The following is a 12339-nucleotide window of genomic DNA, read 5'->3' as shown; positions in this document are numbered from 1 at the left end:
CTACCTAATTCCATCTATCTTCCCCATCCATGAACTTATCTAACCTTCTTTTAAAGCTCCCTATTGACTCAGCCCTGACTACATGCCCACTGAGACTGTTCCACTCATCAACGACTCTGTTGGAAAACCAGTTTCTTTCCATTTCCTTCCTAAACCTGAATTTTTCAAGTTTAAACCCATTATTTCTGGTTCTGTGCCCGCTACTGATCCTAAGAACTACATTCATGTCACCTCTGTTAAAACCCTTATATCACTTAAATACTTCTATCAAGTCTCCTCTTAACCTACGTCTCTCTAAGGAATGCAGACTAAGTTTTTCAGTCTCTCTTCATAGGGTATATCCTCATTCCTGTATCTTTTAGTCATCCTCCTTTGCACTGACTCCAACAGAGCTATGTCCTTCTTGTAATGTGGGGACCAGAATTGTAACGCATAGTCAAGATGTGGCCTGACCAGCGACAAGTATTACTTCAGGACTCCTGCTTTTAACACTTCTAAAAATGAAACCTAATACTCTATTTGCCTTATTTCTGGCCTCAATACATTGCTTCCTTGTACCGAGATCAGAGCTAACTATGACTCCTAGATCTTTCTCATACTTGGAACTTCCTAGTGCCACGTTATATATTGTGTGCCTATTGTTTGGATTATCTCTACTTACGCTCAGGACCCTGCACTTGTTAATACTTAACTGCATTAGCCATCTATCTGTCCATTCTTTCATCCTATCCAAGTCAGCCTGCAAAGCTTTGGCATCCGAATCGGACCTAATTAATCTACCTATCTTTGTGTCGTCCGCAAATTTACTGATATCACTATTAATTCCACTATCCAAGTCGTTGATATATATTATAAATAATAATGGCCCTAAAACTGAGCCCTGTGGCACCCACTAACCTCTCCCCATTCGGAATTCGAACCATTAATTACAACCCTTTGTCGCCTGTCGTCTAACCACGCTTTAATCCAGCCTAATATTTTACCCTCTATACCGCGTGCTTTAACCTTTTTTAAGAGCCTCTGGTGAGGTACTTTATCAAAAGCTTTACTGAAATCTAAGTATAGAATGTCATAACTATCACCCTTATCTGCCGCCTCATAAACCTTACTATAAAAACTCAACAAGTTGGTAAGACACGACTTCCCCTTCGTAAATCCATGTTGTGTGTGATTTATCAAGCCGTGTTTAGTTAGGTGTTACCTAATGTTTTTCGCTATTATTGATTCCATTAGTTTACCCACAACTGAAGTTAAGCTGACGGGCCTATAATTAGACGCAGGATGAAGGAAGGACGGCGTATTATCGCATTGGTTTATTAGTGTGTGGGAAGCAGACACGCACTGGTGTGATGAAATATTTACAAAGACAGAAAGACTTGGCCGTCAGTCAGGAGGAGCATTACGCGTAGGACGGACGGGGCTGCTGGTAGGACGGGGCGGGGGCCTGGTAGGACGGGGAGGAGCCGTAGCCCTGCTGTGCTGGGTACTGGGCCTCGCCCTGGTAGTTAACCTGGGCCACGAAGCCTGAGTCGCCGTTGACGGTGTAGGTGACCTCCTGCAGGCGGCCGTCGGGCAGCTGCACGTAGTAGGATCCCTGAGTGTCGTAGCCGTCGCGCGCCTCCTGGTGGCCGTAGTCGTTGCCGGAATAGTCGTCCTTGACGTTCCAGTTGAAGTCATACTTGGGAGGACTCTGTATGTGGGGAGAGAGAGAGAGGGATGTTGTGTGTGTGTGTGTGTGTGTGTGTGTGTGTGTGTGTGTGTGTGTGTGTGTGTGTGTATAATTCACCTCGGTTGTCTGCTGGTCACCCAGCCAGTCTTCCCCATTACGGAGCGAGCTCAGAGCTCATAGACCGGTTTTCGGGTAGGACTGAGACCACAACACACTCCACAGACCGGGAAAGCGAGGCCACAACCCCTCGAGTTACATCCCGTAACTATTTACTGCTAGGTGAACAGTGGCCACACATTAAGAGGCTTGCCCATTTGCCTCGATGCACCAGGACTCGAACCCGGGCCTCTCGATTGTGAGTCGAGCGTGCTAACCACTACACTACGCGGTGTGTGTGTGTGTGTGTGTGTGTGTGTGTGTGTGTGTGTGTGTGTGTGAGTGTGAGTGTAGGGAACTCACCACTGGCTGGGGTGCATTGTAGGATGGAGCGGGGGCGCTGTAGGATGGGGTGGGGGCTCTGTAGGTGGGAGGGGGAGGGGGTGGCCTGTAGGGGGCGTTGTCGGCGAGGGCGACGGCCACGAGGGCGGACAGGAGGACGAGCTGTGGAGGAATAGGAATCAGTGTGGATGGCAGGACGCGCTGAGAGGCGTTGTCATGGTGTGTGGCGGTGTTGCCATGTGTGGGGCGGTGGGGGCAGTGTGTATGTGTGTGGTGTAGGGATGGTATGGTGGTGGTGGTGATGGTGGTGGTGCCATGTGTGAGGCGTTGGGGGCAGAGTGTGTGTGTGGGGCGTGGTGGTGGTGGTGGTGCCATGTGTGGGGCGTTGGGGGCAGAGTGTGTGTGTGGGGCGTTGGGAACAGGTTGTGTGTGTTGAGGGCGTGGTTGCGGTGGTGGTGGGGCATGTTGCTGGGGCGCTGTGGCGTGGTGGTGAGGGCGGTGTGTTGGAGATGTGGCGGGGTGCATATGTGGGTGTTGGAGACAGCTTGTGATGTGGAGTGTTGGGTGCGGGAGGTGTGGAGTGTTGGGTGCATTAGGTGTAGTGTGTGCACTCCAGGAGGGAGGGAGTACCTTGAGGGCCATGTCGGGGTCTGAGTTGCGTTGGAAACTGGTGGCTGCTCTGACTCTCGGCCCGCTTATATAGTGGCGGCGGCGGCGGCGTGACGCTGACGTCACGAGCACAGAGAAAATAATAGTAATTGATTCGAGAAGCACAGAATGACGTTAGGAGGTGAAGATGTGAAGGGAAGTCACGAAGAATGTAAGGAAGGAGAAGTGATGGAAATGATGAACTTGGGGTGAGGGAGGAGACCAGGAAGAAAAGCACGTGGCGTGGCGTTGAGAGGGCGTTGAGAGGGCGTGGCAAGGCCAGAGTGCAACACTGTTTGGTTTTTAGAAAGCGACACGACTTGTGTGAAAAAAAAAAACTGCTTGCAGTTGCTTTGTTGGCTTCATGTTTTCTACCGCATTATCATCATCACAGGCGTGATTATCATCATCATCCTTATCATCATTATCACCTTGACCATCAGCTTCTAATAACACACAGTAGAACAGTGGCTTCCGTTAACACTATTTGCTTGTATTTCTGCTTCCCTTCTTAACCATCCGTCACTGTATTATCTGTGTGCTGCGTATTCCAGAGAAGTGTGTTTCTCTTCTGTACAACTGTAACTCAGTCCCCATGTTATACTGTCCCTTCTGTTGTCTGACTCCCTCCCGCGGTGTTTGTGTGAATGAATCACATCCCTTTCAAATCAGACAATACAGACACAGACAGGTACACACACACACACACACACACACACACACACACACACACACACACACACACACACACACACACACACACACACACACACACACACACACACACACACACACACACACACACACGGCCCGGTAGCTCAGTGGTTAGAGCGCTGGCTTCACAAGCCAGAGGACCGGGGTTCGATTCCTCGGCCGGGTGGAGATATTTGGGTGTGTCTCCTTTCACGTGTAGCCCCTGTTCACCTAGCAGTGAGTAGGTACGGGATGTAAATCGAGGAGTTGTGACCTTGTTGTCCCGGTGTGTGGTGTGTGCCTGGTCTCAGGCCTATCCGAAGATCGGAAACAATGAGCTCTGAGCTCGTTCCGTAGGGTAACGTCTGGCTGTCTCGTCAGAGACTGCAGCAGATCAAACAGTGAATTACATACACACACACACACACACACACACACACACACACACACACACACTCTCTCTCTCTCTCTCTCTCTCTCTCTCTCTCTCTCTCTCATGAACGTCGCCAGTAAGTTTGAGTTTCACGAACTTTCATTATTGGTCCGGCCTTTACCAAATCGCAGTGCCACTCCCCTCATTACCCTCCCAGCCCCTCACCCCTGCCCTTACTGCACCTCCAATCCCCTCACTCATCCCCACTTTGTCCTTCTCATCCATATACCTCTCCCTCACTGCCAATCCCAGCCCTTCACCCATGCCTTCACTGCCTCTCCCAGCCACTTAGTCCCTCCCAGCTCCTCACCCTTCCCTCACCACCCCTCACAACCCCTCACCCATTCCCTCACCAGCCTTACCAGCCCCAATCCACTCCCGACCCAGCTACTCTCAGGCATGTACCCCTCCCCTCACTACCCCTCCTTGCCCCTCATCACTTACCTAGCAGGGCCTTTCATAATGGACCAAGTCAGGTGTTTATTGAATGTTCCAGCCTGGCAGAGAGTGTTTGTTGCTGTTTTCTTATCTTTCTCCTCATTGCTATTTTGGCTTAATTTTTTCTTCTCTCTCATTTCTTCTTTTCGATAAAACACAATTTTTAGTAGAAGGCTGGTCGAGGCACTAGAGATAATGTGGTGTTGTCCAATCTGTAATTCATTTCATGGCTTAAATTTTCAATGTATGTATATATTTGCAGTGTGGTACATCATGGATAGCGTTTTCCGTTCCTTGCCTTTTTATGTTGGTAAAAGAGGACGGAATGGACGAGTGCCTGGTTCTCTTCTTTTTTATTTGCTTCATCTCAAAGTTCATGAAAATGCTTGTTCTACAATAAGACGCCCTCGTTCCTGGTATTTGTTATGTTTTTCAGGAAACACATAACAGGCAGAGGGAACGTCACAGGTTGGTGCCATGGGGCGGAACGGAGCGAGGCTTTAGGGGGGAAGCAATGTGGAGAGTTGATAAAAAAGTTGAAGGAATATATTTAGAATTTAGTTGGAAGTTGAGGATGGAGAGTGAAGGAAGGCCAGTGTTTTATCATAATGGTTTATTGCATTGTACGCACTGGTGTGACGGAGTATTTACAAAGACAGAAAGACTTGGCCGTCAGTCAGGAGGAGCATTACGCGTAGGACGGGCGGGGCTGCTGGTAGGACGGGGGTGGGGGCCTGGTAGGACGGGGCGGAGCCGTAGCCCTGCTGTGCTGGGTACTGAGCCTCGCCCTGGTAGTTGACCTGGGCCACGAAGCCTGAGTCGCCGTTGACGGTGTAGGTGACCTCCTGCAGGCGGCCGTCGGGCAGCTGCACGTAGTAGGATCCCTGGGTGTCGTAGCCGTCGCGCCTCCTGGTGGCCGTAGTCGTTGCCGGAATAGTCGTCCTTGACGTTCCAGCTGAAGTCATACTTGGGGGGACTCTGTGGGTGGGGAGGAAGGGACGGTGATTGTGTGTGTGTGTGTGTGTGTGTGTGTGTGTGTGTGTGTGAGAGAGAGTGTGTGTATTGTGGTGCAATACAGACAGAAAGACACGTGGTGGAGCGCTGTACCCAGACACAACATCTCAGGAACAGATATGCCTACCGCACACTGGAGGACATCTTCAATAATTTTGAAAATGAAGTAGTTTGTGAGATATTATACAACTTACTGCAAAAATATAAATGAAAAAGATAGTTGGCTATTTTGGATATGTGTATTTTACATGTTAAGAATGAGTATAGGTATGTAATTGAATAGTCTATGTAAGTTTGGTCATTTTTCTATTCACGGGAATTTTTATGGGAGCTTTCAGGTTGATATAATTGCTATTTGAGTGACTTGATAATTTTGTGGACTACAGTATTTCACTTGTCTGTGGATTTTTTATGTATTTATTGATGTATCTGTTTCTGTAGTCAGTAAATGATGTATCTATCTATCTATCTATGTGTGTGTGTGTGTGTGTGTGTGTGTGTGTGTGTGTGTGTGTGTGTGTGCTTCTGTAGGTGTACAGGAACTCACCACTGGCTGGGGTGCGTTGTAGGATGGTGCGGGGCGCGGTAAGAAGGGGCGGGGGCACTGTAGGTGGGAGGAGGAGGGGGCGGCCTGTAGGGGGCATTGTCGGCGAGGGCGACAGCCACGAGGGCGGACAGGAGGACGAGCTGGTGGAGGAAGAGGAATCAGTGATTTTGGCGCCTTGTTTGTGTGTGATGGGAGTTATTGTGGCTGTGTTTTGTGCTTGAGGGGCAGTGTGTGCACTCATGAGGGAGGGAGAGGGAGTACCTTGAGGGCCATGTCTGTGTGTGAGGCGCGGCGGGGACTGGTGGCTGCTCTGCCTCTTCGGCCGCTTATAAAGGGACTGGAGCGGCGTGACGGTGACCTTACAAGAGGAGAGAGGGAAAGGAGGAAGCTTGTGTCAGACACACGGAAAGAGGCAAAGAGGTGGATAGGTGTGGGCGTATCAGGAGTGAAGTGGGAAAGAGGTGATGATGTAAGTGTATCTTGTAATGTTTTAAGCTAAAGCGCCTGGATATTTCGTGTTCTTAGGCTTCTAAAGGGTTTTTGTATATATTGAAGGTTTGGTTATCCTGCCTCTGAACGTTTTGGTTGAGTTAGAATACTGTTTTGTAAGTATAACCTGTAGATGTTCCTGGTGTTCCGGGTATTGCCTTATCAAGGGTATCGGCATTCACAGCAGCCTTCCCTATGGGTGAGAAATTGATACGTAAGAAAATTCGCTCTTTTAGCACACCTTCATCTGATTTCCATCCTGTTCTTCCACACCGCACTGCAAGTAAACCCTTAATTCGAATATCCATTTGTTTTTCATTAGTTAATCTGTGATTATATACTTCTTGCGTTGCGGCCTCATCCAGTCTCTGCTGCTCCATCGCTGCGTTCTCCTACAGCCACGCTGTGTCTTTTCTTGCCGCCTGACTCGCCATGCCACGCCTTTCCTTCAAGTATCTGATCATTACTAGATTTGCAGTGTCTTAAATCAAACAGTCAGTTAACGAATATTGAAATAGATATTCACCCGTTTTAGCTTAAACATGTCTTGAAGCGTGTTTTTCAAGTTCTATGTTGGTCTTGTAAAGATTGAAATCACTGTCACAAAATGTTGATATGAATATAAAGAAAAGAAGAATATGAGGCTGATTTAGTGCAGTGGTTCTCAACTCTTTTCAATTCATGAATCATCAAACTAGTAAAGCAAATATAATGTCGATAATTTCAGTTTTGTGTAAACCGCTTAAATATACACAATACATCACATGATATAATAAGTGAATTCTACACATTTTCCTCTGTTTCCTTGTAAATGAATATATTTTAGAAGAAAACAAGACCAAAATCAAAGTCACGTCCAGCCTTGTGTAAGAGTGCCGGGCAAATGACCCAACCAATAAACATGGCAGCTCGGTGGCTGGGGGTCGCTGCCCCAGTGGTCCACACCACTTCACAGGTGAGGTTGCCGCGCGGCAGCTGACAGACATTAGCACGATGGCGTGCCGCTGTGAGGCGCACAGCTCCAGTGTGTACCCAGGGCCTGACCACGTGTAGCGGCGTGAACCTTTAACATGTAATGTAGATAACACTGATAAATGAGTCCAAGTATTACTTAACAACTACAACTTAAAGATTGCAGTTAGCTTTCAAGAAATTGTAATAAAATTCACCTTTATTTATTTATTTTGATATAATCAATCAAAATGAAAGCTCAATTTCGGTTTTATCAGCAAATACAGTGAACATTTTGTCCACCACCTTAAAGTCACCACGGACCGCCAGTCTTCCATGAGCCGCCAGGTAAGAACCACTGATTTCAATGTTGTTGAACTACGCATGTCCGTATTTAAGAAAGTGAAGTACGAGAAATGGATATTTTAGATACCATGGATGAATACGTGAAGACTGGCCAGCAGTGAAAGGGTTAACGTTCAGTGGGCGCGAATCTACACTTAATACAACAACAGCCTTCACCACCGGGCGGCGTGCCTCGTCAGTCCTCGGGTCCTTCTCCACCACGCGTCACTTCATATGATCGTGGGTAAAAGTGTCCAGTCAGGCTGTCCTGGACAGTGTTCTTCGGCACTTTTCTCCTCCCTATATCTAATTCCTTGTTGGTCTTTCGTTGTCGTCCAGTTCCGTCATCATTGTTATCGTAAGTGTCGTCGTTATTGTTCATGTTTTCATCGTCACTGTTACCGTTGTCCTTGTCATCGCCAACAATGTCGTTGTCGATGTCGTTGTCGTTCACCTTCTCTTTGTTGTGGCCTTAGTTCACTGAATGTTGTGAAATATTTAGACACCGCATTACATAACTGTCAATCTCTTACATTCTTTCCCATAAAACAAATGTACGTACACCATTCTTTTCTCACTCTCCTCACATTCTTTCCCATAAAACAAATGTACGTACACCATTCTTTTCTCACTCTCCTCTCAAATTCCTTGAGTTTATTCTTAATAACGAGTGGCACTTCATATTTCCTGCCACATTCATCTGGAGCGATGTTCTCTGTCGCTATTACTCAATGTAGAATTTAGCTATTTAATCAGCTTTCTGTTTAGCTACTGTTTGGTCTTACTTCGTTTTTCTCTGTATTCCTCTACCTTCTCCTTGTCCCCCTGTTCCTCCTCTTCCTCTTCCACCTCTTTTTCTCCTCCTCTTCCTCCTCTGACGTTAATGATTAGGTAATTTCTTTATAAATACTTTTAATTTGGATTAATTCCCAAAAGCCATGCAAGAACTTCAGGCTGTTTTACTCTTTGGTTAACCTGTGTAATCCATATACACAATACTCCTGCTCCTCCTCCTCCTCCTCCTCCTCCTCCTCCTCCTCCTCCTCTCTCTCTGTTCTTCCTCCTCCTTTGCATGTCACCGCAGTCATGTAGCAACATTTGTTTGGCTGCATTTGTTAAAATGAGAAGAGGCTTAGGAAGCACGGGAAAGTAAGAGAACAAAGTGACATGTTTGAATGGCTTAAAGATTGCCAATTTGCAAACAATTTCGGAATGTTTTGTTGTTCATCATGTTTGGTTTTAATGCTGTCATAGAATTGTGAAGCATTGCGTTGTCTTTATGGGTTTCTCAGGAATTCTGTTGCAAACATCTTCCTTTCGAAAACCTTGAACACAACTTGCCGGAAGGGCGGAAGAGTTTGTTTCTATTCCTGAAGGTGAAAGATAAAATATCTTGGGAAAGAGTTACATTTCGCTAACTAATTTCAATAAATTTTTGTTGAGTAAGAGAAACGATTGATTTTTACATCAAGGAAAAGTGAGCAAAGCAATTTCCTTTGATGACAAGTGACAGCGAGTGTGTGTTGTCTGGAAGGGAAGGAAGGGCTGTGTTGAGGGCTGGAAACAGCAGTATGAAGGAAGGACGGCGTTTTATCGCATTGGTTTATTGGTGTGCAGGAAGCAGGCACGCACTGGTGTGATGGAGTATTTACAGAGACAGAAAGACTTGGCTGTCAGTCAGGAGGAGCATTACGCGTAGGACGGGCGGGGCTGGTGGTAGGACGGGGCTGGGGCCTGGTAGGACGGGGTGGGTGCCTTGTAGGACGGGGCGGGGGCCTGGTAGGATGGGGCGGAGGCTGATGTACGTCGGGGACTGATGGCTGCTCTGGAATGGAATGGAATGGAATATAGATAGAAAAGGCGGAGGGGGGAAGTGGGGATAGGGGAAGAATAGGTGGGTGATAAGAAGGGAGCTTTAGTAGGAGAGTAAAGTCACTGGGGCTTGACCCAGGCGCAAGATGGTTTTCAGTGATGTATCACTCTACTTTCTTGTTTCCTCTTCTTGAGTCTTGAGGGCCGGGTCAGGTGGAGATAAGGAAACACCAAGCACACACAAGCGCCGGGCCGCCCACGCAGGGAACGAGGGCCCCGCACCTCTACGTAAATGGCGGCGAAATACTAGTGTCCCTTAGCAACCAAAACACCGTGAAAGAGGAAAATTGAATATGGTCCAGTAGAAGGGAAAAGAATGACAAATAGAGAGGATGGAGTGAGAAGTACATCCGTATAGCGGAGGGACCTACAGACTCTCGGCCCGCTTATAAAGTGGCGGTGGCGGCTGGGTGGCGCTGACGTCATGAGCACAGAGGGGGTGAGGGTAGCCAAAAGAGTTATTTTTGAGGCAGCGAAGAAAATACAGAGGTGTTGACGGTGTGAAGGGGGAGCAAAGAGGGGCCAGCAAGGGAGGGACGCAGGGAGGAGAGCGGCCTTGAGGCAGTCACTGCAAGGTCTGGGTCCCCCGTCACTCTAGGGAATTTGGAGAGCTAGAGGCGCTGCTTTGACATTCCTGTTCCTTCTCACTCTCGTTGTCTTACTCTTCGTTGTTATTATTATTATTATTATTATTATTATTATTATTATTATTATTATTATTATTATTATTATTATTATTATTATTATTATTGTTATTATTATTGTCATTATTATTGTACTACTACTTTTACTACTACTACTACTACTACTACTACTATTATTATTATTATTATTATTATTATTATTACTACTACTACTACTACTACTACTACTACTACTGCTGCTACTGCTACTACTGCTACTGCTGCTACTGCTGCTGCTGCTGCTGCTGCTGCTGCTGCTGCTACTGCTGCTGCTGCTGCTGCTGCTGCTGCTGCTGCTGCTGCTACTGCTGCTGCTGCTGCTGCTGCTGCTGCTAATAATACTGCTGCTGCTGCTGCTGCTGCTGCTGCTGCTGCTACTGCTGCTACTACTACTACTACTACTACTACTACTACTACCACCGCCACTACTGCCACCACTCCCACCACTCCACCAGCGCTATTTACCCTGTTATTATTACCTTATTATCGTCATTACCTGGTCCTCCAATACCGTTCACCTTGAAGACCTTCCCTGGAGCCCGCCACCCCATCCTTTCACCTTACGCATTAACACACTGCCTGCAACTCCAGCCCGCCATTTGTAGCTTAACACACTTATCTCTTGCATTGTAATAGCACTAGTACAGTGGAACCATGCGTGCTTTGGGATCCTAGAGGTCTCCAAGCGCACGGGTTCGAATCCTGTCCACGGTCTGAGTGTAAATTGGGCTTCCTCACTCGGGGCAACGGTTTCCTAGCGGGTGGGCTTTAAGATAGGAGGTACCCTAAAAAGTATCCCCTTTAGCCCATAAATTCCCGTGAAAAGCCCACATGGTATAAAAAAAAAAAAGACGTAAACTGAATAAGAGATGTTATGTTTAACTCCTTCACTATAGTAACGTGTTTTTGCTATGAGTTTTGGGTGTGATTAGACAATTTTATTTACATTATGAACTTTGTATGTGGGTCAGGAGGTTAATGGCCAGAGTCTTCACTATTTTAATCCCCACATAAGTTTCAGAGGCTGTATAAAATCACTAAATAGTAACCAAAAATAATATGAAAACGTGTCCTGTTACTGCAGAGATTAATTTTGATACAATTAGAGAAGGAAGATAAGAATAATGGTGTTAAGATACGATTTATTGATTTTTTCTTTACTTATCTAGTATTTTTTTTACAGTGCAATAGAGAAACTCCCTGTGAATTAGATCTCTGTGTGTGTTGTAGACTAAGAAAGAGTCGTGATGCTTATGTGTGATACAAGGACAGCTGTGCTATGTTAATGATAATGATGATGTTACTACAATCTTTATCTGTTTCATCTTTATTGTTATTATCATTTTTTTTTGGCTGAGTACAGAAAATAGTGAACTAGGAGACCTATGAAAATGATAGACTGAAGAAGCTCTGTACTGTAATTCTCTCTCTTTCTCTCTCTCTCTCTCTCTCTCTCTCTCTCTCTCTCTCTCTCTCTCTCTCTCTCTCTCTCTCTCTCTCTCTCTCTCTCTCTCTCTCTCTCTCTCTCTCTCTCTCTCTCTCTCTCTCTCTCTCTCTCTCTCTCTCTCTCTCTCTCTCTCTCTCTCTCTCTCTCTCTCTCTCTCTCTCTCTCTCTCTCTCTCTCTCTCTCTCTCTCTAAGATTAAGTAAAGCAGATCAGCCAGTCTCCCATTTCCTTAACTCCTCTTGTTCTTGACGTCCCTTGCCACACACGATCTGCCTCGCGTCATGATGGAACGGGATTCATCAAGGCTTTTATTTCCTACCATGTCCCGTTGGCCAGTAAACGGCGCACCAAGCACGTGGCGCCCAGAGCACTGACTGTGACCGACTGACGCTGAGGGAGTGGCGCTGCAGACACTCACCGCAGACTGCAATGCGTTACGCCCCCACCCGCGGCTGAGACTTGTGTTGACATGATTGACTTGCATTCTTAGTTCAGGGTCTGCATTTTGTAACGGTTTGTTCTCTCAACGTGGCTGTTTTCAAAGGTCACAGAGATGTTTAGCCGCATTTTCAAGAGTGTTTTTTCTATTCATAGTGCAGAAATCTCGTTGGGCTGTCACTAAAACCGTGAAAAAAAAACACTCTTAAAAGAATCCGTGTAACTTGAACTACCT

General features: G+C 46.6%; 1 protein-coding gene and 1 pseudogene across 1 annotated transcript; both read right to left on the bottom strand.

The window, feature by feature from the left end:
* Positions 1–1299: 1299 nt before the first annotated feature.
* On the bottom strand, positions 1300–2762 carry LOC123502215 (cuticle protein 21-like). Its single transcript, XM_045251468.1, has 2 exons — positions 2738–2762; positions 1300–1690 (listed from the first exon to the last, which is right to left on the bottom strand). Exons 1-2 carry the CDS (start codon positions 2747–2749, stop codon positions 1400–1402), a joined length of 303 nt encoding a protein of 100 aa, XP_045107403.1. The 5' UTR covers positions 2750–2762; the 3' UTR covers positions 1300–1399.
* A 2130-nt stretch (positions 2763–4892) lies between these two features.
* On the bottom strand, positions 4893–7706 carry LOC123502048 (annotated as a pseudogene).
* Between the last annotated feature and the right edge of the window lie 4633 nt (positions 7707–12339).

This window comes from Portunus trituberculatus, chromosome 10, assembly GCF_017591435.1.
Source record: "Portunus trituberculatus isolate SZX2019 chromosome 10, ASM1759143v1, whole genome shotgun sequence".
NCBI classification, from domain to species: domain Eukaryota; kingdom Metazoa; phylum Arthropoda; class Malacostraca; order Decapoda; family Portunidae; genus Portunus; species Portunus trituberculatus.
Note: the sequence above shows the minus strand (reverse complement) of the source record. Positions and strands in the feature narration are given on the sequence as shown.